This window comes from Prionailurus viverrinus, chromosome E3, assembly GCF_022837055.1.
Source record: "Prionailurus viverrinus isolate Anna chromosome E3, UM_Priviv_1.0, whole genome shotgun sequence".
Classification (NCBI taxonomy): domain Eukaryota; kingdom Metazoa; phylum Chordata; class Mammalia; order Carnivora; family Felidae; genus Prionailurus; species Prionailurus viverrinus.
This window is the reverse complement of record NC_062576.1, coordinates 39,432,358-39,455,673: the sequence shown is the minus strand read 5'-3', so window position 1 is coordinate 39,455,673 and position 23,316 is coordinate 39,432,358. Positions and strand designations below refer to the sequence as shown.

General features: G+C 59.6%; 2 protein-coding genes across 5 annotated transcripts; both read left to right on the top strand.

Annotated features, from left to right (window-relative positions):
* The first annotated feature begins 2,980 nt into the window (after window positions 1-2,980).
* Window positions 2,981-15,180, top strand: MMP25 (matrix metallopeptidase 25). The gene is made up of 10 exons (XM_047838788.1): window positions 2,981-3,499; window positions 3,898-4,030; window positions 5,394-5,538; window positions 5,617-5,909; window positions 11,472-11,648; window positions 11,741-11,825; window positions 11,976-12,058; window positions 12,824-12,976; window positions 13,065-13,322; window positions 13,471-15,180. Exons 1-10 carry the CDS (start codon window positions 3,410-3,412, stop codon window positions 13,740-13,742), a joined length of 1,689 nt encoding a protein of 562 aa, XP_047694744.1. The 5' UTR covers window positions 2,981-3,409; the 3' UTR covers window positions 13,743-15,180.
* Window positions 15,181-18,174: 2,994 nt separating this feature from the next.
* Window positions 18,175-21,671, top strand: IL32 (interleukin 32). 4 transcript variants are annotated; one of them, XM_047838789.1, is made up of 7 exons: window positions 18,175-18,459; window positions 18,576-18,618; window positions 19,843-19,881; window positions 20,028-20,084; window positions 20,503-20,532; window positions 20,697-20,759; window positions 21,147-21,671. In XM_047838789.1, exons 2-7 carry the CDS (start codon window positions 18,604-18,606, stop codon window positions 21,462-21,464), a joined length of 522 nt encoding a protein of 173 aa, XP_047694745.1. In that variant the 5' UTR covers window positions 18,175-18,459; window positions 18,576-18,603; the 3' UTR covers window positions 21,465-21,671. The 4 variants fall into 4 exon arrangements, with proteins under 4 accessions (XP_047694745.1, XP_047694749.1, XP_047694748.1 ...); XM_047838792.1 differs by lacking the exons at window positions 18,175-18,459; window positions 18,576-18,618 and adding an exon at window positions 18,625-18,922; XM_047838791.1 differs by lacking the exons at window positions 18,175-18,459; window positions 18,576-18,618 and adding an exon at window positions 18,625-19,500.
* Window positions 21,672-23,316: the final 1,645 nt, after the last annotated feature.

Genomic DNA, 23,316 nt, shown 5'->3' with positions numbered 1-23,316 from the left:
CTGCTGCCTGCAGTGTAGACCAGCCTGATGTTCCTTCCAAAGGCGGAGGCGATTGGGTCTAAATGGAGAAAAGGAACACTAGCAGCCACGGGCAAAGTCATGAACACAGGAGTTAGGTCCTAAGGGAAACCTAGGATCACATGAAGGCCTCAAAAGAGCTTCCAAGCAAGATGATGTTGTCTCTTGGCTCGATCCCGCCAGACGCCAAGTGTTTGCTGAGATCACCCCAGCTTTTGCGCCCTGACAAGTGACAAGATCGAATGGAAGGCCTGCAGACCTCAGCGGCCTCACCATGAGACGTTTTCGTGTGATACAATGATCGGCCGGGATGATTATTAATGACTTCCTGGGACATTAGTAATGTGCCAGTTCCTGGGCTGTATTATCATTTTGCTGCAAGGGACCCCGTGGCCAGAGACCAGGGGGTGGGGTGTGAAATAATGGAAGAAAATCACATATTTTGGAGGCGGTCCCTGGGTCCTGGCACAGAGCTCCTAAATCCCTTGGAATTTCCTGGGTGATAGGAGTGTGTTTTGTTCCTTATTAAAAAAAATAATAATAATGTTTATTTATTTACTTTTGCTAGAGAGAGCACAGGTCGGAGAAGGACAGAGAGAGAGAGAGAGACACCGAATCCAAAGCAGGCTCCAGGCTCTGAGATGTCAGTGAAGAGCCTGATGCGGGGCTCAAACTCACAAACGGAGAGATCGTGACCTGAGCGGAAGTCAGACAGTTAACCTACTGAGCCACCCACACACCCCAGGAATGCCTTTCATTCTAATAAGGAGACTCTTGGTGAGCCCCCTTTGTAGCTCCTAGACAGGCTAAAAGACCAACCCAGGATTAGAAGCTTGGAAATTTCAACCCCATCCCCCATCATCCAGGAGCGGGAGAGGGACCGGAGACAAAGTTATAAATTGATCGTGCCCGTGTGATAAGTCTCCATGAAACTCCCCAAAGTACGGGGTTTGGAGCACTTCCGGGTTGGTAACGTCTCCAGGCTGGGAGGGTGGGACCCCCCAGCTCCAGAGATCCAGAAGCTCCAACGCTCAGGACCCTCCCAGACCTCACGTGATGTACATATCACTTCATGGCTCTTTATCTGTCTCCTTTGTCATATCTTTTACTATGTAATAAACTGGTAAGCTTGTTTCTCTGAGTTCTGTGAGCTGTTCTAGCAAATAGTTGAATTGGGGTGGAGAGGGGCTCATGGGAACCTACAATTCGTAGCCAAGGTGGCAGAAATTGTGGGTAACCTGGGGACCTGCTATTTATGGCTGGCAACCGAAGTGGGGTTGGGGGAGCCTAGAGGGATTGAGCCCTTACCCTGTGGGGTCTGGGATAACTCCAGGGAGTGTCAGAATTGAACTGAGGGGCGTCTGGGTGGCCCAGTCGGTTAGCGTCTGACTCTTAGTCTCGGCTGAGGTCATGATCTCAGGCTTCAGTTCAGCTGGTGATTTGAGGCCGGAGTTGAGTTGGGCTCTACGATGACAGTGGGGAGCCTGCTTGGGATTCTCTCTCTCCTTCTCTCTCTGCTCCTCCCCTGCTCACATGTCTTGTCTCTCTCTTTCAAACTAAATAAATAAACTTTAAAAAACTGAGTTGAAAGGCAGTACACTCAGCTCGTGTGCCAAATAACTGCTTGATGTGGGGAAAAACCCCACACACATCTGGCGTCAGAATTGTTGCTGGGGCGCCTGGGGGGCTCTGTGGGTTGAGCATCCAAATTCAGCTCAGGTCGTGATCTCACGGTTTGTGGGTTCGAGCCCCACATCAGGCTCTGTGCTGACAGCTCAGAGCCTGGAGCCTGCTTCGGGATTCTGTTTCTCCCCCTCTCTCTGCCCCTCCCCCACTTGCACTCTGTCTCTCTTTGTCTCTCAAAAATAAATAAACATTAAAAAAAGAAGTGTTGTGAGTGCCGCAGTTTGAGAGTAAAGGAGAAACTCGGGAGGAGGAGTGCAGGGTTCTGTGGGATTTGCCACGGACTGCATGCATTGTGTTGGTCCCCCCTCCCCAAGTGCTGTGTCCAGTCCTAATCCCTAGGACCTCAGACGGTGACAGTTTGTAAAGGCAGGGACTTTACCCAGGCGACGAAGGTAAAGGGAGGCCGTCAGGGTGGCCCGTGTCCTCACAGAGGAGATGTGGGCACACAGAGGCAGCAGGGCTGCGCGGGCACAGAGGGCGCGCCAGGGCCACCTTTGCAAGCCCAGGAGAGGGACGGAAACGGCAGGAGGAAGCCACCTGGCCGCCACCTGGGTCTCGGCCCTCCAGCCTCCGGAACTGTGTGGACAAATACATGTCCGCTGTCTCCGGCACCCGGTGTGTGGTGTTTGATGAGCGCAGCCGGGATCTCACTGTTTGAGTTTGCGTCTCCAGCTCGCTAATCCTGCTCATTATTTATTTTGTCTAAAACACGTGGGGCCCGGTCGCTGCACGGCTCCAGAGACACAGCCTTGGCCCTCGCGCGCCCCTCGCCCCTCTCGGGGAGCCCCCCCCCCCGCCCATTTCTCCCTGGGCTTCCCCGGGAAGGGGTGAGGCGTGGCCCTGCGGGTCCCCGAGCCTCTGCGGGATCCGCCCCTCCCCCCAGCCCCCTCCCGGGTCCTAGGCGCCCGAGCCTCCGCATGGGCCCCCGGATCCTAAACGTCTGGCACCTGCGGCGAGGGGGGCGCGGCCCGCGGACGCCGAGACCCCCGCAGCCCGCGTGGCGGGGGGACCAGCGCCCCCGGGCGCCCGCGGAGCAGGGGCGCGTCCCAGCCCCCCGCCGCGGGGGGGGGGCTCCGGGCAGGGCGGGAGGGGGAGGGTCGCCGCGGAGCCGCCCCTCCCCCCCACCCCCTCGGGCCCGGCCGCGGCGTGCGGAGAAAGGAGAAACGAGCCGTGCCCGGGAGAGTCCCAGCGGAGCCGGCTTCTGGGAAGAGAAACTTGCGGCCGCGGCCGGGGGAGGCACAGGGGGCGCTCGGCACGGGCTCCTCGCCGCCACCCCCCACCCGCGCCGCCCGCGCTCTCGGAAGCGCCCGGAGGAGGGTCTCGGGGTCCGGCTGGTCGCTGCCCGCGGGCCGTCCGAAGACTGGGCTCATCCGGTGCGACAGCCCTGCCCCGCCCGGGGGGAGGGGCCGGGCCGGCCCGGGACCCAGAGGCCGCCGCCGCGCACCCGGAGAGGCTGCACCGCCGCCCCTCCCGTCCCCTCTCCGGCCTCCCGGGACCCGCAGCGACCCCAGCCCCCCCCTCCACCCCCGGGCCCTCCTCTGGACGCCTCCGGGTCCCCCGCGTCGGGCCTCCCTGGGTCCCAGCGCCCCGTCCTCCCGCCCACCGCTGCCACCTCGCGCAGGGCTCCCCGGGCCTCTCCCGGCCCCCGACCCCCTGCCCCGGGTCCCCGGAGCCGCCGCGGTCGGGCCCCCCGAGCCCCGCGGACATGCTCCGGCTGCTCGCGCTGCTGCTCCCGCTGCTGCCGCCGCCCGCGCGCGCCCAGGAGCCCTCCGCGCAGGACGTGAGCCTGGGAGTGGTGAGCGCGGGGTCTGCGCGCCCCTGGGGATTGAGGGGGGCGGGGGGGGGGGATGGCTCCTGGGTCCTGAGGAGGAGGCTGGGGGCTGATTCCAAGTCAGAGCGCCGGGGGATGGGGTCTGGGGACCCAGATTCTCGGACCCATGAGGTTTGGGGCTGGGATTTGAAGATCTATAAAGGGCTTGGGGTGGGGAGGTGGAGACCAGGACCGATGGATCTAGGCAGAGCCCAGGGCTGGAGAGACCGGACTCTGAGAGGGACAGCAGGCAGTGGCCGGGGCTGGGACCCCTGGGCTCCGGATGCCTGGGTGGCTGGCGAGGGTGGGGCTCCCAGGATGGAGACGGGAAGGGGGAGTCTCTGGCACTCTTCCCCCTTCACCTGTTCCTTCCTGCGGCCTAGGACTGGCTGACCCGCTACGGCTACCTGCCACCACCCCACCCTGCCCAAGCACAGCTGCAGAGCCCTGCGAAGCTGAGGGATGCTATCAAGGTCATGCAGAGGTTTGCCGGGCTGCCTGAGACAGGCCTCCTGGGTAGGTAGACCCCCCCCCCCCGTCCCCGCCCTGCCCCTGCACCCAGAGGTTTCTAAACCTCCCCACACACCTGAATCCCGGGAGCTATGAAAATGCTGATTCCGCGGGACCAACCCAGGAGGTTCTCAGGCATTTCTTTTTAGTAAATAGTTACTAAGAGTCTCTAATGTGTAAGGCCGTTTCTGGCTCTACTGGTACAGTGATGGACAAAGCAGAAAAGGTCCCTGCTCTCATCCCTCTAGAGAAGAGAGACAGACGGATCAAGACTCGAAATATGCCAGGTCATTTCAGATGGTGATTCGTGTTTTGAAGAGAATGAAGTGCTGGTCAGGGAAGATCCCTCTGAAAGGGGTCATGAGTCGAAGGGAGCTCATATGAGACAAAGAACGCAGGGGACACAAATAAGAGGCGCCAGCCATGGGAAGATGGAGAAGAGTCCCAGGCAAGTGCAAAGGCCCTGTGGTAGCCACAAGGTGGTGTGCCTGTAATGAGAGGAGGATTGAAAAGCTAAGCAAGAGCCTGACTGGGGGATGGGGGGCGGGGTGTGATGCTTGAAAGAAGTTTGGGTTTGATTACAAGCATGATAAGCAACCACCAGAGGATTTGAAGGAGGGAGACCACTGGACTGAATTTACAGTTGTAAGCTTCCTCTGGTTGCTGATGGAGAATGGAGACCAGGAAGGAGGGAGCTGAATTCAAGGTGCATGTTTTGGAGGTAGAGCCGAGACGCTCGTCTCTTGGGTAAAACGGGGAAGAAGGGAACCGAGGGTGCGCTGGCCGGCCACAGGAGGACATAGGACCTCTGTGTGCCCTGTTCCCCGCCGAGTAGTGTCTGCATCTGTACGTGCTCAATTACCCTTTGTCACCTGACCAGTGGTCAGCTTTGACCTTCACTTGAAGACGAGGGGACAGCTGGGAAGGGAGCCGAGCTAGGACAGGGGATTCCAGGCAGGTCTAACCTGGGAGACCAGAGACCCAGCCCGCCTGGTGAGGCCTGGGGACCTATGGTGTCAGGTGTGGCCTAGGGGGCTCCAGCCTCAGACGAGTCCACACGGCACCCCGTGGCTCCTTTCCGCCGCGTCCGATCACCAGGGCTCAGGGAAGCAGGACCCCAGACCCCAGATCCGAGCACCGCATGGAGGCAGCAGTCCGTCCAGGGCCTGGTGAAGGCTGGGGCGCTGTCCTGAAGAGCTGTGTTGCCCTTTGGGACGAGCTGGCTTCCGGGAATGGGCAGCCTGCGTGCAAATCCAAGCGGCCGCGGGGCCCTCCTGGGCCCGCGGTTCAGCCTCTCTGAGCCTGTTGGTCCGTGACTAGAGCCGTTTGTCCTCCTGCTGATCCCCTTGCCCCGCAACCCCTCCCACAGACCCGGTGACCATGGCCACCATGCACAGGCCCCGCTGCTCCCTGCCTGATGTGCTGGGGGCGGCAGAGCTGGTGAGACGTCGGCGCCGGCGCCGGCGCTACGCCCTGAGCGGCAGCGTGTGGAAGAAGCGAACGCTGACGTGGAGGTAGGAGACGGTGTCCTCCCCACCCTGGCCCGCCGCCTGCCGGGCCCAGCCTCCAAGGGCTGCCTTCTGTCTCCCCAGGGTGCACTCCTTCCCCCAGAGCTCGGCCCTGAGCCAGGAGATGGTGAGGACCCTCATGCACCACGCCTTGACCACCTGGGGCGTCGAGTCAGGCCTCAAATTCCAGGAGGTGGGCTTTCAGAGCCCGACGGAGCCCGACATCGTCATTGACTTTGCCCGGGCGTACCACCAGGACAGTTACCCCTTCGACGGGCAGGGAGGGACCCTAGCCCACGCCTTCTTCCCCGGGGAACACTCCATCTCTGGGGACACGCACTTCGACGACGAGGAGATCTGGACTTACGGGTCAAAAGGTACGACCTTCCGAGACGTCCTCTCCCCGAGTCTGTCTGTCCCTATGAAATCACACGTATCGATGGACGCTGTGTCCGTTGGGTTTCTCTAGAGCGACAGAGCCAGTAAGTAGGATGCTTGTGTGTGTGTGCGCGCGCGCGTGTGTGTAAGTGATTTATCTTAAACAACTGGCTCGTAGGATGGGGGAGGCTGGCGAGCCTAAATCTGTAGGGCAGTCCTGCAGGCTGGAAATTCAAGTGAGAGTTGATGTTGCAATCCTGAGTCCGATGTCTGCAGGCCAGGCCGGCTCGCCTGAAACCCAGGCAGGATTTCTGTGTTGCAGTCTGGAGGCAGAATTCCCTTCTCCCCCTGGGAAGCCTCAGGTTTGCTCTTAAGGCCTTCAACTGATCAGACCAGGCCCGCCCACCGTGGAACACTGTCTACTTTACTTGTAGTCAACGGATCGTAGAGGCAGAGCCCATCTACACCATACCCCAAACAGCCACACCTGGCATGGTGCTCGGCTCAACAACTGGGCACCACAGGCTGGCTCAGCGGACACACAAAATCGCCTATCACAGAGGCCTCTCGGGTGTCCAGCTCCAAGCTGGAGCTGAGGACCGAGAGATGGGAAAGCAGCCGTGCGCAGCAGCTGAGTCAGAAGGGTAACCGGCAGTTGCTACACACGGTGATGCGGCTGCGGAAAATCATAGCAGAGGAAGTCCCGGAGGACCACGGCCTCGAGCGGAGGCCCGCCCAGAACCTTTGACAGACGGGGCTTCCTAGAAGTGGTGACTTTGTTTATTCCACACACGTGTACCGCGTGCCAACTAGCCCACCAGGTCCCGCTGTTCCCGAGTGCGTGGGGGTGCGGGGTGGGCGCAGAGGACAACGCGCAAGCCACTGAGCTGGCTGACAGAGGGTAGTCAGGGCTAGTGGCACAGGGGTGGGGGGGGGAGGGGGGTTTAGTCGGATGGGCAGGGACTGGGATCCCACTGGATCCTGGCGGCAGAGGGGACGGACAGGAAGGGGTCTTGTTCATGGCCGTGGGAGGTGCCGCAGGAGGAAGAGCCGGCCCTTGGAGGGCAGGGTGACTTCACCTTGGCTTTGGGTTTGCACTGCTTGCGGGCCCTTCCGTGCAGGCGGTGCATTAGCGGTTGAGTGTCTTGCTTTAGAACTTGGACTTCTCTGGCTTAGGTCAGTTTCCCCAGAAGTGGAGCTCGAGTTGAAAAGTCTTGTGCAAGCAGTTTCGCAGGGTATGTTCTCAGGGGAAAGGGAAGCAAGAGAGGGCTGGGGAAAGAGGCTTAGCCAGGACGTGGTCTCAGCTGAGAGGAGCCTGAGCTCAGGAGCATGAATAGCTCACAGGGTCGGTCCTGCCTGGGGGTTAGGGTTCCAGCTCTTCCAGTCTTAGCAATCCGCCATTGGCTGCGAGCTTCCTGTGGCCTGGAGGCTGGCCAGAAGGGAGAGCCATCTTCTGGGGAGGGGGGCAGCCAGAGGATGGGCGCATAGGCTCTGTAGGGTTTGGGCGGGGTGCCCACGGCATGCACAGACCTGAGGCTGTGTCACACAGCATTTAAGCATGCCGGCTTGAAGCGGAACTCAGGTGCGGGCTCCTCTGCTTGCCACGCATGTAAGTTTCTTGACCTCGATGTGCTCAGTTTCCTCGTCTGAGAAATGGGAGTTACAACAGTACCTGCTGGCAGGGTGGGCTTGCGGATCTAATAAGTAATTGACCTACGGCTGTCAGCACAGGGCCGGCCGGAAGTAACGCTCTGTTCATTGCCAGCTGCTATGAGCTGGGCCTCGTGGCAGATTAGAGTCAGTGGTACTCGGGGGGTGGCTAAGGCTCCAGGAGGAAAGTGTAGAAGGTGAGGGTCAAGTATGGAGCTGTGGAGAGCCCCACAGTTAAGGGGAGGGTAGCGGGGGGGTGGGGATCAAAGGAAATGGAGAAAGAACGGGCCCACAGGTGACCAAGAACTAGAGCAAAGAAGGAAGTGGTCAGCAGTGGGCAGGGCAGCAGGCCAGTCCAGTAAGTTACATGGGCCTAGATCTGATCGTCTGGGGACAAAGGGACCTCAGTTGCCTGCAGCCTTGGCAGGTGGGGGAGGAGTCCCGACCACAGTGAAGTCAGACATGAGAGGGGTTGAGGAAGTGAACTCTGAGTTTACACCACTGACCACAGAACTTGCTAGGGAAGGAGAGGGGTGTGGATGGGGGCAGATACAGATACGGAGAGGTACTGAGGTGATTTAGGATGAGGGTCTTGAGCACTTATCGATGCTGGATGAGCCAACAGAAAGAAAGAGGTGTGGGATGGATGGATGGATGGATGGATGGATGGATGGATGGATGGACGGATGGATGGAAGGATGGATGGATGGATGGATGGACACATGGATGGATGGATGAATGGATGGGTAGATGAATGGATAGATGAATGGTTGGATGGATGGATGGATGGATGGATGGATGGACAGATAGATGGATGGATGGACAGATGGGATGGATGGATGGATGGATGGATGGATGGATGGATGGATGGATGGACAGATGGATGGACACATGGATGGACGGATGGATGGACGGATGGATGAATGGATGGATGAATGGATGGATGAATGGATGGATGGATAGATGGATGGATGGATGGATGGATGGATGGATGGATGGATGGACAGGTGGATAGATGGACAGATGGACGGATGGATGGATGGACGGACGGATGGGATGGATGGATGGATGGATGGACGGACGGATGGACAGATGGATGGATGCATGCATGCATGGACGGGCGGATGGATGGATGGATGGATGGATGGACGGATGGATGGACGGACAGATGGAATGGATGGATGGATGGATGGATGGATGGATGGATGGACAGATGGATGGATGCATGCATGCATGGACGGGCAGATGGATGGATGGATGGACGGATGGATGGATGGATGGATGGAGGGATGGACGGATAGATGGATGGATGGACAGATGGATGGATGGATGGATGGACGGATGGATGAATGGACAGATGGATGGATGCATGCATGTTATGGATGGATGGGCGGATGGATGGATGAATGGACGGATGGATGGATGGATGGATGGATGGATAGATGGACAGATAGACGGATGGATGGACAGATGGATGGATGGACGGACGGATGGGATGGATGGATGGATGGATGGATGGATGGATGGATGGATGGACAGATAGATGGATGGATGGACAGATGGGATGGATGGATGGATGGATGGATGGATGGACGGATGGATGGACAGATGGATGGACACATGGATGGATGGATGGATGAATGGATGGATGAATGGATGGATGGATAGATGGATGGGATGGATGGATGGATGGATGGATGGATGGATGGACAGGTGGATAGATGGACAGATGGACGGATGGATGGGATGGACGGATGGATGGATGGATGGATGGATGGATGGATGGATGGATGGACGGACAGATGGATGGATGCATGCATGCATGGACGGGCGGATGGATGGATGGATGGATGGACGGATGGATGGACGGACAGATGGGATGGATGGATGGATGGATGGATGGATGGATGGACGGACAGATGGATGGATGCATGCATGCATGCATGCATGGACGGGCGGATGGATGGATGGATGGATGGACGGATGGATGGATGGACGGACAGATGGATGGATGGATGGATGGATGGACAGATGGATGGATGGACAGATGGATGGATGGATGGATGGATGGATGGATGGATGAATGGACAGATGGATGGATGCATGCATGTATGGATGGATGGGTGGATGGATGGATGAATGGACGGATGGATGGATGGATGGATGGATGGAAGGATGGAAGGATGGATGGACAGACATACACAGGGATGCAGGGATGGATGGATGGGTTCTTGTCCTACAGGAGGTGAGCGAAGCAGGGGCCTCACATAGGGCAGGGCAGGAGATAGGAGAGGGGGAGATACAGCTGTCTGCCTGGGTGCACAGGAAGTTACAGATTATATCGGCCGGCGTGTCTTGATGAAATAGGAAACACATCTGACCTACTTGTCCTCTTAAGAGTTAAGGCTGGAGCTGGGGAGCAGCTTGAGGGGCTGTGGGCTTGGAATTGAGGCTAGTGGAGAGCTCAAAGGAACTGCCTGGTGAGGTCTAGAGCAGGACTGGGAGGAGGTATCGATGACCCTCGGAGAACGGCCACCGGGAGTCTTGTGGACTAGGGCTGAGGCTGCTGAGGCTGCGGTTGTGCAATTCCCCCAGCTGCATGGGACGGGGGTGGTGAAGGGTGCAAGGATGGGTGTGGCCAAAGGGGGAGGCGAAGCAGGGAAGGAGGGGGAAAGAGATCCACTTGTCATAAACACCCAACTTCCTCCAGTTTCTCAGAAAAGGGACTCAGTGCAGTAAGAAAACCCACAGTCCACACGGAGACCTGTCAGTACGGATGCATTTGGACCAAGGTCAGGTGAAGTCGCCGCTGAAAGGCACTAACTGGCCGTACTGTCATTTAACCTGACCGCCCCGTGCCTCAGTTTCCCACCCGTAAAATGAGGCTGGAAGGAAGAGGTTTACGACACGTAAATGACGGCCCGTGTCACCCCTCGCTCACCCCTTCACGCCCACATTCTCGTCCAGCAGCCTTGAGGGGCTGAGAGAAATTTGCTTTCCGACTCACCGGGTCACTTTCGCCTTCAACACTGCTGACCCTGGTTAGGGATTTCCACGCGGCACATCAACATCTGGGCAGCTGCTCGCCTCTCTTGCTGTCTCGCTCCCTCGGCCTCTCGGGGCTGGAGGAGGAGCCGGCGGGCAGCCGCTGGGTCGATGAGGAGCTGGGGTTCGGCCAGCAGCTGGCAGTGTACACAGGCTCCCTCCTGGCGCCCAGGCTGGGTCCCCGAGGACGAGGCTGTGGTCAGAGAGGGTGGGAACGAGGCCGGCCGCCAGGGCCGAGAGAGCCTGCCTGAGGAGCCGTCTGAAGCTGGGGAGGGGGGGAGGCTCCCGGAAAGGTGGATGGGGGTGTGGGCACTAGACGGGGCGTGCATGGGAGGAGGGAGTGGAGCATCATGAGCGTGGGAGAGGGGCGAACGTCTTGGGAATGCCGGGCCAAGGAGACTGAGCGACATTCCTTGTGGGTGGGGGCGTCTGGCCCCAGACGGCAGCCCGAAAGAGGGAGACTCCAAGGCTGGGGCTTCCTCCGGAGACCCGCGTGCACCCCCAGGTTCCCGCTTTCCCCAGAGTGTTTCCGAGTGCATGGGCTTCCTTTCCTGGGGGCCAGGACTACGGCAGGAAGGCCATCTCCTCCTGCCCCTTCCCTGACCCGTTCTGCGGGTCTCCGGTCCTGTCCCCAAGTGTCCAGAACTGCCAGACCAGGCTACTAGGAAAAAACCTCCCGAGTAAGTGAACGCACCCAGGAAGGACGGTGACTCGGGGAGGGGTCTGGGTGTGGCCGTGTCTGGAGGGTCTCCCGCTGTCCAGCTGTCCCTCTGCCAGCAGGCTCCCCTCCGGGGGCTTCCTGGCCGCCTTCTTGTCTGGCGTGGGGGGAAGGGTAGAGCTCGAGGCCAGTCTCCCTCCTTCCCCAGATGGTGAGGGGACGGACCTGTTTGCTGTGGCTGTTCATGAGTTTGGCCACGCCTTGGGCCTGGGCCACTCCTCGGCACCGGACTCAATCATGAGGCCCTTTTACCAGGGCCCGGTGGGCGACCCCCACAAGTACCGCCTGTCCCAGGACGACCGGGAAGGCCTACAGCAGCTCTATGGTACAGGGGCTGGGGACCGGGGACGGTGGCTTGCCCTGTGGCCTCATCAGCAGAGTTGGGGGACTCATGCCTCTCCGGCTCTCTCTCCACAGGGAAGGTGCCCCAGACCCCCTACGATAAGCCCACAAGGAGACCCTTGGCTCCTCCTCCCCCACCCCCTGCCCTGCCCCCAGACAGGTGAGTGAGGGGGGTGACCTCCCTACCTCGGCGTGGTTCTTGGTGAAGTGGGCTTGGTAAGAGTCCCTACCTCACGGGGCTCTTCTCAAGGGTAAGTGAAGACACTAGGAGCCCCGACCCCTCTCTGCTCACCTCTCCTTTCCATTGTAGCCCCTCTCTCCCCACCCCTGACCGATGTGAAGGCAATTTTGATGCTATCGCTAACATCCGTGGTGAAACCTTTTTCTTCAAAGGTGAGTCATCTTAGATCTCCCCTGACGCCATGTAGTTGGCGACCTACCGCCTTAGGATGACCCACCAGTCCTGTGGGGTTTCCCAGGACTCGGGACTCTCAGTGCTGACAAAAAAAAAAAAAAAAAAAAAAAAAAAAAAAAAAGGAAAGCCCTGGGGGTGCCTGGGTGGCTCAGCCTGTTCCTTTAAGTGTCTGACTCTCGGTTTGGGCTCAGGCCACGATCTCATGGTTGGTAAGTTCAAGCCCCACATGGGGCTCTGTGCCGCTGGTTGGGAGCCTGGAGCCAGCCTGCTTAGGATCCTCTCTCTGTCTCCTCTCTTCTTCCCTCCCCAGCTTGCTCTCTCTGTCTCTCTGTCTCTCTCTCTAAAATAAATAAATAAACTTAAAAAAAAAAGAACTTAAAAAAAAAGGAAAGTCCTGGGAGAGCTGGTCACTCCAGAACCCCTGCACCCGTGAAATCCCGATGGACTTCCTCGCCCAGCCGCCAGAGGGAGTCCCAGCACCCACTCTGAGCGAGAAGACTTTTTTTTTTTTTTTTTTTTTTTTTTAATGTTTATTTATTTTTGAGAGAGCGAGGGAGCGAGCAGGGGAGGGGCAGAGAGAGGAGGAGACACAGAATCCGAAGCAGGCGCCTCGGTGAGAGCGTAGAGCCCGCCTCGATGCCGCGAGCCCTGAGATCATGACCTGAGTCCCCCAGGCACCCCCTGGAGGGAGAAGACTCTGGTCATCTCGGGCCCCCGTGGCCACCCCTCCCGCCCCCCCACAGGCCCCTGGTTCTGGCGCGTTCAACCCTCGGGACAGCTGGTGTCGCCCCGGCCCGCCAGGCTCCACCGCTTCTGGGAGGGGCTGCCCGCCGGGGTGAAGGTCATCCAGGCCGCCTACGCCCGGCCCCGGGACGGCGGCATCCTCCTCTTCAGCGGTGAGCGGGCGCCGGGGCGCGGGCGGGGTGACGCCGGGAGCGGGGCGGGGGGCGCCCCTGCTCACCTGCCGCCCCCCACGCCCCCCAGGCCCCCAGTTCTGGGTGTTCCAGGAGCGGCAGCTAGAGGGCGCCCCGCGGCCGCTCACGGAGCTGGGGCTGCCGGCCGGAGAGCAGGTGGACGCCGTGTTCTCGTGGCCGCTCAACGGGAAGACCTACCTGATCCGGGGCGGGCGCTACTGGCGGTACGACGAGGCGGCCGCGCGCCCGGACCCCGGCTACCCCCGCGACCTGAGTCTTTGGGAAGGGGCGCCTCCCGCCCCCGACGATGTCACCGTCAGCAACGCAGGTGGGAGAGGGCGCGGGGAGGGGCTGGGGGCCCCGGGGACGGGGAGAGGGGCCCTCCTGGGGGTTTCGGGGAGCCCTCAGGAGGGACGCGGCGCGGCGGAAGGGGCAGCCTGGACCGGCCCCCGAAGTGTCTCCTCCCTGCCCCGCAGGTGACACCTACTTCTTCAAGGGCGCCCACTACTGGCGCTTTCCCAAGGGCAGCGTCAAGGCGGAGTCCGACTCCCCCCAACCCATGGGCCCCAAGTGGCTGGACTGCCCGGCCCCCAGCGCCGACCCACGCGCCCCCAGGCCCCCCAAAGCCACCCGGGAGCCCGGAGCCTGCAATTGTCAGTGCGAGATCAATCAGGCCTCGGGGCGGCCGTCGCTGGCCTTCCTGCTGTCCCTTCTACCCCCGCTGGTGGGGGGCGTCGCCTCCAGCTGAGGGGGACGGTCCCGGGGCGGGGCTCATGCGGGTGGAGCTTCGCCCTGGGGACGCGGACAAATGGCTAGCCCTTAGACTGGACCGGCCATGTGCTCACCCTCGCCGTTCCAGCACCCCCTCCCTCACCCTCCCCCCCCCAGCCCCACCCCCACCCCCACCGTTGTCCTGGCTGCGCCACGCGCTGCCGCTACAGGAAGCTCTTTTTCCCGGAAGAGCTGGTGCTTCTCAGCAGCCTGTGACTATAGCCCTGGCCCCACCTGGCAACAGCGGTTCCCCATAGCGGCTCCTGGCTGTTTGGGGCTTTAGAGGACTGGACGGATTGGGGCAACTGAACCCCAGCCCCTCTCTCCACCCGCTGCTCCGAATTTCCCAGAAGTGTCCCACTGTCCTGCTTCTGCAATGTCCCAGGCAATGCCATGTGGATGGGGACCCCAGACCCAGCCCTCAAGTTACCCCTCAGCACGAGTGTCCCATATCCTGGGTGACATCAGTGGCCACCCAGACGACCCTCCACAACAGAGGCCCCTGTGGACCTCCTTTCTGGTCACCATCTTGGACCCAGAACAGTCCCGGTTCAACAGAACACCCTCCAATCCCTAAAAATCCGCTCAGTCCCTCCACACTGGAGTGTGTACCGCTTCCCTCAGGGAGAACTCTTGGGTTCTCCGCGGCTCAGTGCTGTGAAGACAGTGGACTGAGTTCCCTCTCCATCCAGGGGCCACTGCTTCCTCAGCACCCCTGGGTGATGAGTGGGAGGGCCACCTCATTCACCTCCCACTCCTCCCCGAATTCAGGACCTACATCAGTGCCTCTGGAACTGCACTTCTGGAATCTTCCACATCAGAATCACCTAGGGAACTTAAAAATGCGGATCCCCTGCCCTCACCCTGAATCACTTGGGGGTTGGGGCCAGGAGTCTGCACTCAAGTAAGCTTGGGGGAGCAGCCCTGATGGGCGAGGGGGCCGGGACAACAGCTGTCATCTCTGTCTTGTGGTTTTTCTGTGTCTCTGAAGTGTTCTCCCTGCCAGGGACCAACCTGAGCACATTCTCTGCAGAATCAGGTTGATGGCCTTGCTCGTGTAGGATCTATCCCCTTTGGGTGGAGCCCCTTAGGGGCCACTTCCTGGGTTGCCGTCCTCCCACAGTGCTGCCTGGGGCTGAGGCTGCGGGCTGCTGTCCCAGCGTGCAGGGCCCTCGGTCAGGACAAGCTGACCAGTCGGAGGGCAACAGCCAGGTGTCTTCAGCCAACCCGTGACCTGAGCATTCCAAGCCACCAGAAAACCCGAAACCCGGGCCTCTGTCAGGATCCTTTCAAAATATGTGGAGGAGGAAACTTATATTTTTTTTTTTCTTTTTTTTTTTTTTTTTAATTTTTTTTTCAACGTTTATTTATTTTGGGGACAGAGAGAGACACAGCATGAATGGGGGAGGGGCAGAGAGAGAGGGAGACACAGAATCGGAAACAGGCTCCAGGCTCTGAGCCATCAGCCCAGAGCCTGACGCGGGGCTCGAACTCGCAGACCGCGAGATCGTGACCTGGCTGAAGTCGGCCGCTTAACCGACTGCGCCACCCAGGCGCCCCTGGAAACTTATATTTTAAAAGCTTATGAGCCCCACACAGGAGGACAATGAAAGTGACCCGAGAGAAAGCCCTTCATTTCTCCTGAGCACAGGTGGATCCGGGGTGAGTTTGGTGGCAGGAGCTTGACAGACCTGAATTGCTCTGTCTTGTAGAAGAACTTGGGATTCAGAGTTGACAGGCAGTGGGGTGACAGACGGAAAGAGAATGAGTGGGAGGAGGGAACAGAGAGAAACTCAAAAGTCAGCTAGGGGACCTCAGAGGAGGGCCATCCAATGTGAAATCTGGGGCTTCTTTTAGTGCTACACAGAGACTTCTTCTCCAGCCTTTACAAATATATTAAGGGTGCCTGGCTGGCTCAGTCAGAACAGCATGTGACTCTTGATCTCAGGGTTGTGGGTTTGGGTTTGAGCCCCACCTTGGGCACGGAGCCTACTTTAAAACAAAACATTTTGTCTGCGGCACCCGGCTGGTTCCGTTGGTGGAGCCTGAGGGTCTTGATCTCAGGGTTGTGAGTTCCAGCCCCACAATGAGTGTAGATATTACTTAGAAGTAAATCTTAGGGGGAAAAAAAATATATATATATACACATACACACACACACATACTCTTAAGTATACTACAGAAAAATGCCAGGTCAAATTGATCACTTTAATTGTTAAAATGGTCCCATAATCAAAATGTAAAATATTTGTGCTTCAAAGGACACCATTAAAAAAATGAAAAGACCACCCGCAAAACGGGAGAAAATATTTGCAAAGGACATATCTGATGAGAGGCTCGTATCCAGAATATATAAAATACTCTGACAGCTTGATAAGCAGAAGGTAAATGACCCAATTTAAAAACGGGCAAAGGATCAGAATGCACATCCCTCCAAGAACAACGTACAAGTGGCCGACAAGCCCACGAAAAGACGCTCGACGTCACTCGTCATAAGGGGAATGAAAATCAAAACCACACGGGGATACTGTTTCACACCCGCCAGGGCGGCTAGAATCAAAAACATAGTCGGCGTGGGCGAGGATGTGGAGAAACGGACCATCACGCGCTGCCGCTGGGGATAGAAAAGGGCGCAGTAACTTTGGAAAATCGTCTGGTGGTTCCTCAAAAAGTGGAAAACCTAGTCAGTTACCATAGGAGCCAACAATGCCCCTCCTAGGGGTGAACCCAAGAGACCTAAAAACAGACATCCGCACAGAAACTTGTACACGGGCGTCCACAGCAGCGTGATTCGTAAGAGCCAAAAGGTAGAAACAACCCGAAAGTCCACGGACAGACGCGTGGATACGGGAAGTGGCACGTTCATACAGCGGAGCGTTCTTTAGCCCTCGAAAGGACTGAAGCGCGGGTTCGTGCTACAACCCTGAAGAATTGAAAGCCCCGTGCTAAGTGCAAAAGGCGGCCACAAAAGGTCACACAGCGTGACCATCTCTATGTGATTCCGTGTATATGAAACATCCAGACCAGGGAACTCCAGAGACAGAGAGTAGATGCGTGGCTGTCTGGGCGGGGCTTTGGGATCGGGGGGTGCTGGCTCGCCTTTCTGAGGCGACGAAAATGTTCTGAAATTGGCTGTGACGGGTGCACGGTTCTGTGCGTTGAATTATACGCTTCAGTGGGGGAGTTGCGTGTGAGTTGTTTCTCGCCAAAGCTGTATAGAAAATGGTGCAGCCTGCCGAGACTCAAAATGCTTGCAGACGGTGGTCTGCGAGACCGTCACGGAGGGGCCAAGCGTCTCGTGGGGTCAGGGGGCCGTGCTTCCCAAGAAAGAAGCCCAGGACTGTTACCTGCAGCCGCCACCTTTTCTCTCCCCACCTGGAATTTAAAGATGGCTCAGGGAAGGATCTGGACTCCGAGGTGTGCACGGGGCGTTTCAGACCGTTGATGGGCTCCTAAGGGGCCAGGAGACGCCTGGTGGGGTCTAGTCAATGCAAGTGAGGCTTGCGCCAAGGAAATCTGCTTTACGGTTCTGTCCTTCTGGGGGCCCCTCGGGAGCCCAGGTCCTCGTGTTCAAGTCCTAATCCCCAGGACCTCAGACGGTGACCTATTTGGAGATAGGATCTTTGTAGAGGGAATCAAGGTAATGAGAGGTCATTGGATGGGCCCTAATCCGGTAAGAGTGGTGTCCCTATAAAAATGGGAAGTTAGCGGACAGACGCGCATGCCAGGAGAATGACATGAGCACGAAGAGGCCATCCACAGGCCTGGGAGAGAGGCTGGAACAGACCCTTCCCCCACGGCCCTCGAAGCCACCACCCTGCCCACCCTGCCGAGGCCTTGATCGGTTTCGCGGCCCCAGGCACCGGGCAGCCCCAGTGTAGAGGGCAGACACGGCTGTGGTGGAGCGGGGGGACTCTGGGCCAGAGTAGGGCGAGCCGAACTGGGGGTGACCCTAGAACTGCACAGGGCCGGCCGGGACATGGTGCCCCTCGGCCCCAGGAGGGCTCAGGATAGTCTGGCCTGCTGACCCTAGGCCCTCAGCTCCTCCTGAGGGCTTCACCCTGTCCCGTGGCAGACAGGCATCACCTCCAGCCTCCCCTGCAGGGGCCCATGGGGCAGTCTGCTCAGCTCCCCTCCCCACCCCTCCCGGTGGGCCCACCTTAGGGATCTTGCCAGCCCTGCTCTGCCTTGGGCCTGGAGGTGCTTGGAACATTCTCTGGACTTTGGAGCTGGGGTATGCTCCGTTCCAAGTGACCTAGTCAGCATTCCCCAGTACCTTACTTGACCCTCAACAGGATGACTTCATTTTCCAGAACCTGGGAGTGCCCCGATCTGCTCTCACCAGTCTGGACTTTCCCTCTGTCTTTCCCTGTCTCGGGCCAGTAAGGTTGAGAAAGAGGCTTGTTCCTGGGCTCTGAAGTTCCCCACCCCAGCTCAGAGAGTGGAGGGGGCACAGCCAGAGGCCCTGCCCACCCCCTCCCAGGCGGTCTCCCTGTCCTTGCTTCTGTCTCCATGTGCCACACACATGCGTACACACAAACACACACACACACACACACACACACACAGCCTCACATCCTGCCTCCAAGCCAGGCTCCACCCACCCCCAGCCTCTCCCTCCTCCCTCCTCCCTCCTCCCTCTTAAATCAGAAGCTCTCTCTGGAGCAGAAGCATAGGCTGGGAGAATCTGTGAGGTGACCTGGCAGCCTGGGGAGGAGGCTGCAGCCAAAGCGACTTCCAGTGGGGGGGTGGGCTGGCGGGGAGGCCGCTTCCCTGAACCCTCTAACTCACACCTGTTCCTCCCCACCAGGCCACAGCCCCCAGAGCCCTGAGCCACCATGTGGTCCTCCAAGGTGAGTGAGAGCAATTGGAGGGGTGGGAGGGGGGGCCAGATTCCACTTCCCCGCTGTGCGTCCCCCTCTCCCGCTCGCGCTGGCCCCCAGACCCCCTGATCTCTCCACGTGCACCTGGCTCTGTCCCATTCTCCTAGGCCAATGGGGGAGTCCACTGGGGAAGCAGGGGGTCAGAGGCATGTGACCCGTGCACTCAACAGCGCCCCAGGCTCATAACCACCCCCGGCTCACTTTGTTGAATGCTCTCTCACTGCCTGAAATTCTGAATAATTACTGACAGACAGCCTCACCGTTTAGTTTTGCTGTGAGTCATTCACTTTATACAGTGGGTCCCGATTGTGGGGCCAGATTTCCGGTCTGGGGGCAAACTACGGGGAGAGGGTCTGCGTGTGTGTCTGCTAAGGATACTGAGGAACGCTGTGTATGAGGGTCTATAGGGCCAGAGGCGCCGATCCCGGGTAGACCCGGTCCCGATACCCTGGAAACCTGGGGGTGGGGAGGTCGTGCTTTCCTGCCAAGTTTAAAAATTCCTCCCTGCCTGGGCCTGCAGCCCAGGACCTTGGTGTCTGTTCCTCCCTTTTGGGGTGTCCGGTCACCTCCCCCACCCCCGTTGTGAGGTTGGCCACAGGCTCCAGGGCCCTGCGGGGGTTGTCACAGTGGACTCTGGAATGACCCCAGGCTCGGTGGCCACGCCCAGTTTGGGAGCCCGAGTTGGAGAGCAAATCGTTCCCTGCGGCCAGCGCCCCCGATTGGGGTGACAGGCTGGTGCCATCAGGGACTCAAGAAGCGTGGAGATGGGTGCCTCACAACAGATATTTGCCCAGAGCCGTGGACGTTCCGCGTGTGGCAGGGACTGCCCAGTGACCAGGGAGCCGGCACCAGGTTTGGTGGAGACCCGTGATGCCGTGTCCGGGCTGCCCTGCGCTTCTGTGGGGCAAGCCGAGGGTCCGGGCAGGGGAGGTGGGTCTGCAGAGCCAGCTGTCAAGAGCTGCGTACCTGTCACCGCCTTCGAGAGCCCGTCCCTTGGCCAGCCCGTCAGCCGGGACGGAGAGGGACAGGTATTTGGTAACACAGTGGATCCTGAGCACTCTGGGGCAATGCTCACCCATGCGTGTGCACATGCGTGGTGAGGGTGTGTGTGTGTGCGTGTGTGTGTGTGTGTGTACAGCAAGTGTGGAGGGTGGCAAGGTCACACGTGTCTGAGTATCACTGTCACCCCCACAGGTGGGCAGAAATCCTATTGAGTTTATGAGGCACCAAATGGTAAGAAGCTCTTCCCAGTGTGTGTCTGGGGGAGAGAGGGGGACCTGGGTCCTGCTGTGTGGAGCTGAGAACGTTCTGGGCCACCCAGGGCCCCCGGAGGGGGAACGATGAGGCCTCTCTCACTTCCGCCTCTCCTCTCTGCGCAGCACCAGCTGGTGGACATCTTCTGTGACAGGACCCAACACCAATCCCGAGGAGCACCGGTGCGTCGCCGCGCCCCCCCACTCCCATGAGCTCTAGAGTTGGGGTCGGGTGGGTGGTTTCACAATGACCACGATGACGGTGAGGGTGACGGAGATGCTACCTCGGGTCTGCTCACTGCTTACACCTGGGCACCTCCTGGCACACTCTCCTAGTTCACACCCGTGTGCAGGTGAGGGCACAGGGGAGAAATGCAGAGGCCCAGGGAGGCTTAGGAAGGTGATCAAGTCACTGTGCATATTGACGACAGAGCAGGGATGTCAGATACCTGGTCCCCAGGCCCCTGGGCTGGACCCAGTGATGGGGGCCTGGGGAGCAGAGAACAGGTGGGGACTTGGGGGAGAAGACTGCGGGCGGGAGAGGCTGGGAGGATTTTAAACCAAGTGATTCTCCGCCCCCCCCCCCCCCCCCCCCCCGCAGCAACAGAGTCTCAGGCTGGGAGAGGTGGAGGTGAGTTCCCCCCCCCCCCCGCCCCCACCAAAGCTCAGTCCCCAGGGCTACAGCCAGGTTATCGTTATCGGGTCCGGGCTCCTGGCTCCCTTGACACTCCCCTGGACGCATGGAGGCCACAGACAGGAGCAGATCTGGAGCTCCGAACCGTCCCCTCTCCCCAGGATGGCTTCAACGAGATCATGCTGGAAGCCTTGGACCTTCACCATCATCAGAACAACGACGAGGTGAGTGTGAGACGCCCATCGCAGCCCTGCTTGCTTTTCCTTCCCCCCCTCTCTGTCTTGACTTGGTCACGTGTGTGCACAGTGCCCCCCCCTGCCACCCCCCCCCCCCCCCGGCCGAGCTGAGGGTGGAGGGGTGCCTCCGCGTATCGGGGCTGGTGCCGGGCTCAGACGCCCGTCCGCGAGCACCACGCTGCTCCCTGCCGGTGGGGAGGCACGGAGGGGCCGAGCCCCTGGATGGAGTCTTCTCGAGTGTGGAGCTGTCGGCGGGAGAGCCGGCCTTCTGGCTCCCAGACTCTCACACAGGTGGGGAGGCCTCAGCCGGGGCCAGGACCTGGGCCGCGTCCTCCAGGTGGGACCCCGACCCGAACGGCACCCCCACCCTCGCAGGAATCCAGTCCGTTACTTCCCGAAGTGCGGCAGGAGCTACGTTCCAGAGTCTTGAGGTCCTCCGTCCTCGACCTGGAAGAGAAGGAGCACCCCGTGGTCCAGAAGACGGAGGAGAGCTTTTGTGACAGAGCCCTGAGGTTGTTCCGAAGGCTGCTTTACCAACTGCAGCTCAAGTGGCAGGCCGCACTGGCGTGGCTGAGGGAGAAGGTGGCCGCCGGCTTTCAGGCCTTCTGCAACGCGGTGGAGGCCATCTGCAGCGCCTTTAACAGTTTCTGCACCTCAGTGGCTCAGGTGTTCAGGAGCGCCGTCCAGGCCTAGCCCAGCCCTCCCTGGCCGCTTTCCTTGTCCGGCTCCAGCCCGTCGCGCTGGCTGTGGCGTCCTAATAAGAGTTGGCTGCGGGCGCCCGGGGGGCTCAGTCGGTTGAGCGTCCGCCTTCCGCTCAGGTCAGGATCTCACGGTTCATGGGCATGAGCCCCGAGCCCCGCGTCGGGCTCTGTGCTGACACCTCGGAGCCTGGAGCCTGCTTCGGAATCTGTGACTCCCCGCCTCTCTCTGTCCCCTCCCCAGCTCCTGCTCTGTCTCTGTCTCTCAAAAAATAAATAAACGTTAAAAAAAAAAAAAAAAGTTGGTTGAATTAAACTGAGTGCCTGTTGGACGGGAGGCAGGAGCCCCCAGTAGCTGGGGAGGGGGCAGGACCCCAGGGAGGGGGGGGTTCCACCTGACCTCTATAATCTGTACATGGACACGGGTGACAACTGGCCTGTGGAAAGGGCTGGAAGTTTTCTGGCCTGCGCGTTGCCTGACGCTGGGGCAGCAGGGAGCTCAGGCCTGAGGCACATTTGCCCCTTGGCTTGTTCTTCTGACCTGGGTCTTCATCCTTCACCAGGCCATGGAAACTCCTTGGCTTTGAGGTTGGGGCAGAGGCGGGGGAGGGAGGAGTAGGGAGGAGGAGGAGGGTTCACCCCTACCTGGACCAGAGAGAAGGGCAGCCTAGGGCGGGACGGGACTCAGATCTCTGGCTCAGGCCTCCCGGGGGCCTGCAAATGCAGAAACTGGGGAGGGGGTGGGGGGAGGGGAGCCAGGAGCAAGGCCAGGGCAGGGAGGGGGTCGGCCCAGCTCACCATTTTTGAGGCCGCTTCCCTGAAGCTCCCCCCTCCCCCACTGACTTCCTGCTTCCTGCAGCTGCACACAGATTTTTGCATTGGGGTGTCTAGCCGTAAACGGCAGCTGCTGAGATAGAGCTGGGGGGGGGGGGGGCGCGTTTTCCGGGGCCCTGACCTGAGGACAGAGCAGGAAAGGGGACAGGTGGGGTGGGGTGAGGGTGGGGTGCGGGAAAACACGCCAGCAAAGGAGAGGCTCCGGACCAGGGAGGTGTGCCTAGGGGTGAGAGGGATGTGGGGAGGTGACTGGGAGCCGGGAGGCCTCACAGCTGGGGGCATTTCTATCACTCACTCCTGTGGCGTTTTCTTTGTTTTTTCTTTTTTCTTTTTTTAATGTTTATTGAGAGAGAGAGAGAGAGAGAGAGAGAGAGCGCACGCGCGCAGGGGAGGGGCAGAGAGAGGGAGACACAGAATGCGCAGCAGGCGCCAGGCTCCGAGCCATCAGCACTGAGCCCGACATTGGCCTCGGGGTTCGAACTGGGACAGCATGACCTGAGCCGAAGTCGGTTGCCCAACTGACTGAGCCACCCAGGTGCCCCCCCCCCCCCCCCCCCCCCCCGCCATCTGCCAGTTTCTTAAAGACCCTTTTGGGTCATACGAATGAACTCTTAATTCTTAGAAAAATCACCTCCCTGGGGAACAGCTGTGAGTCCACCAGGAGTGGGCAAGGGCTAAGCCAGACCCTGATGGTGGCCCTGGTCATCCTGAGGGGCCCTGCTTGCTCATTGCCCCTGCCCGGTGAGGGAGTGGACTTTGGGGAGCCCTGTGCTGGCCCACAGCCTGTTTCATTCCCAGGGGATCTCTCTGAGAGCCTTTTACACTGGGAGGCCCATCTCAGGCCTGAGTCCCCAGCTCCAAGGGGCCGTCCCCCGCCAGGGCCTGACACCCTGGACGTCGTGTCCTCTCCTCCCGTGGCCAGTCAACATTCAGTTTCTTTTAGACCCCTGACCCGCATTTTCACGTGACCCTGTGGTCAGACTGTCTCTTACTTCTCCTTGTGCCTTTGCGCT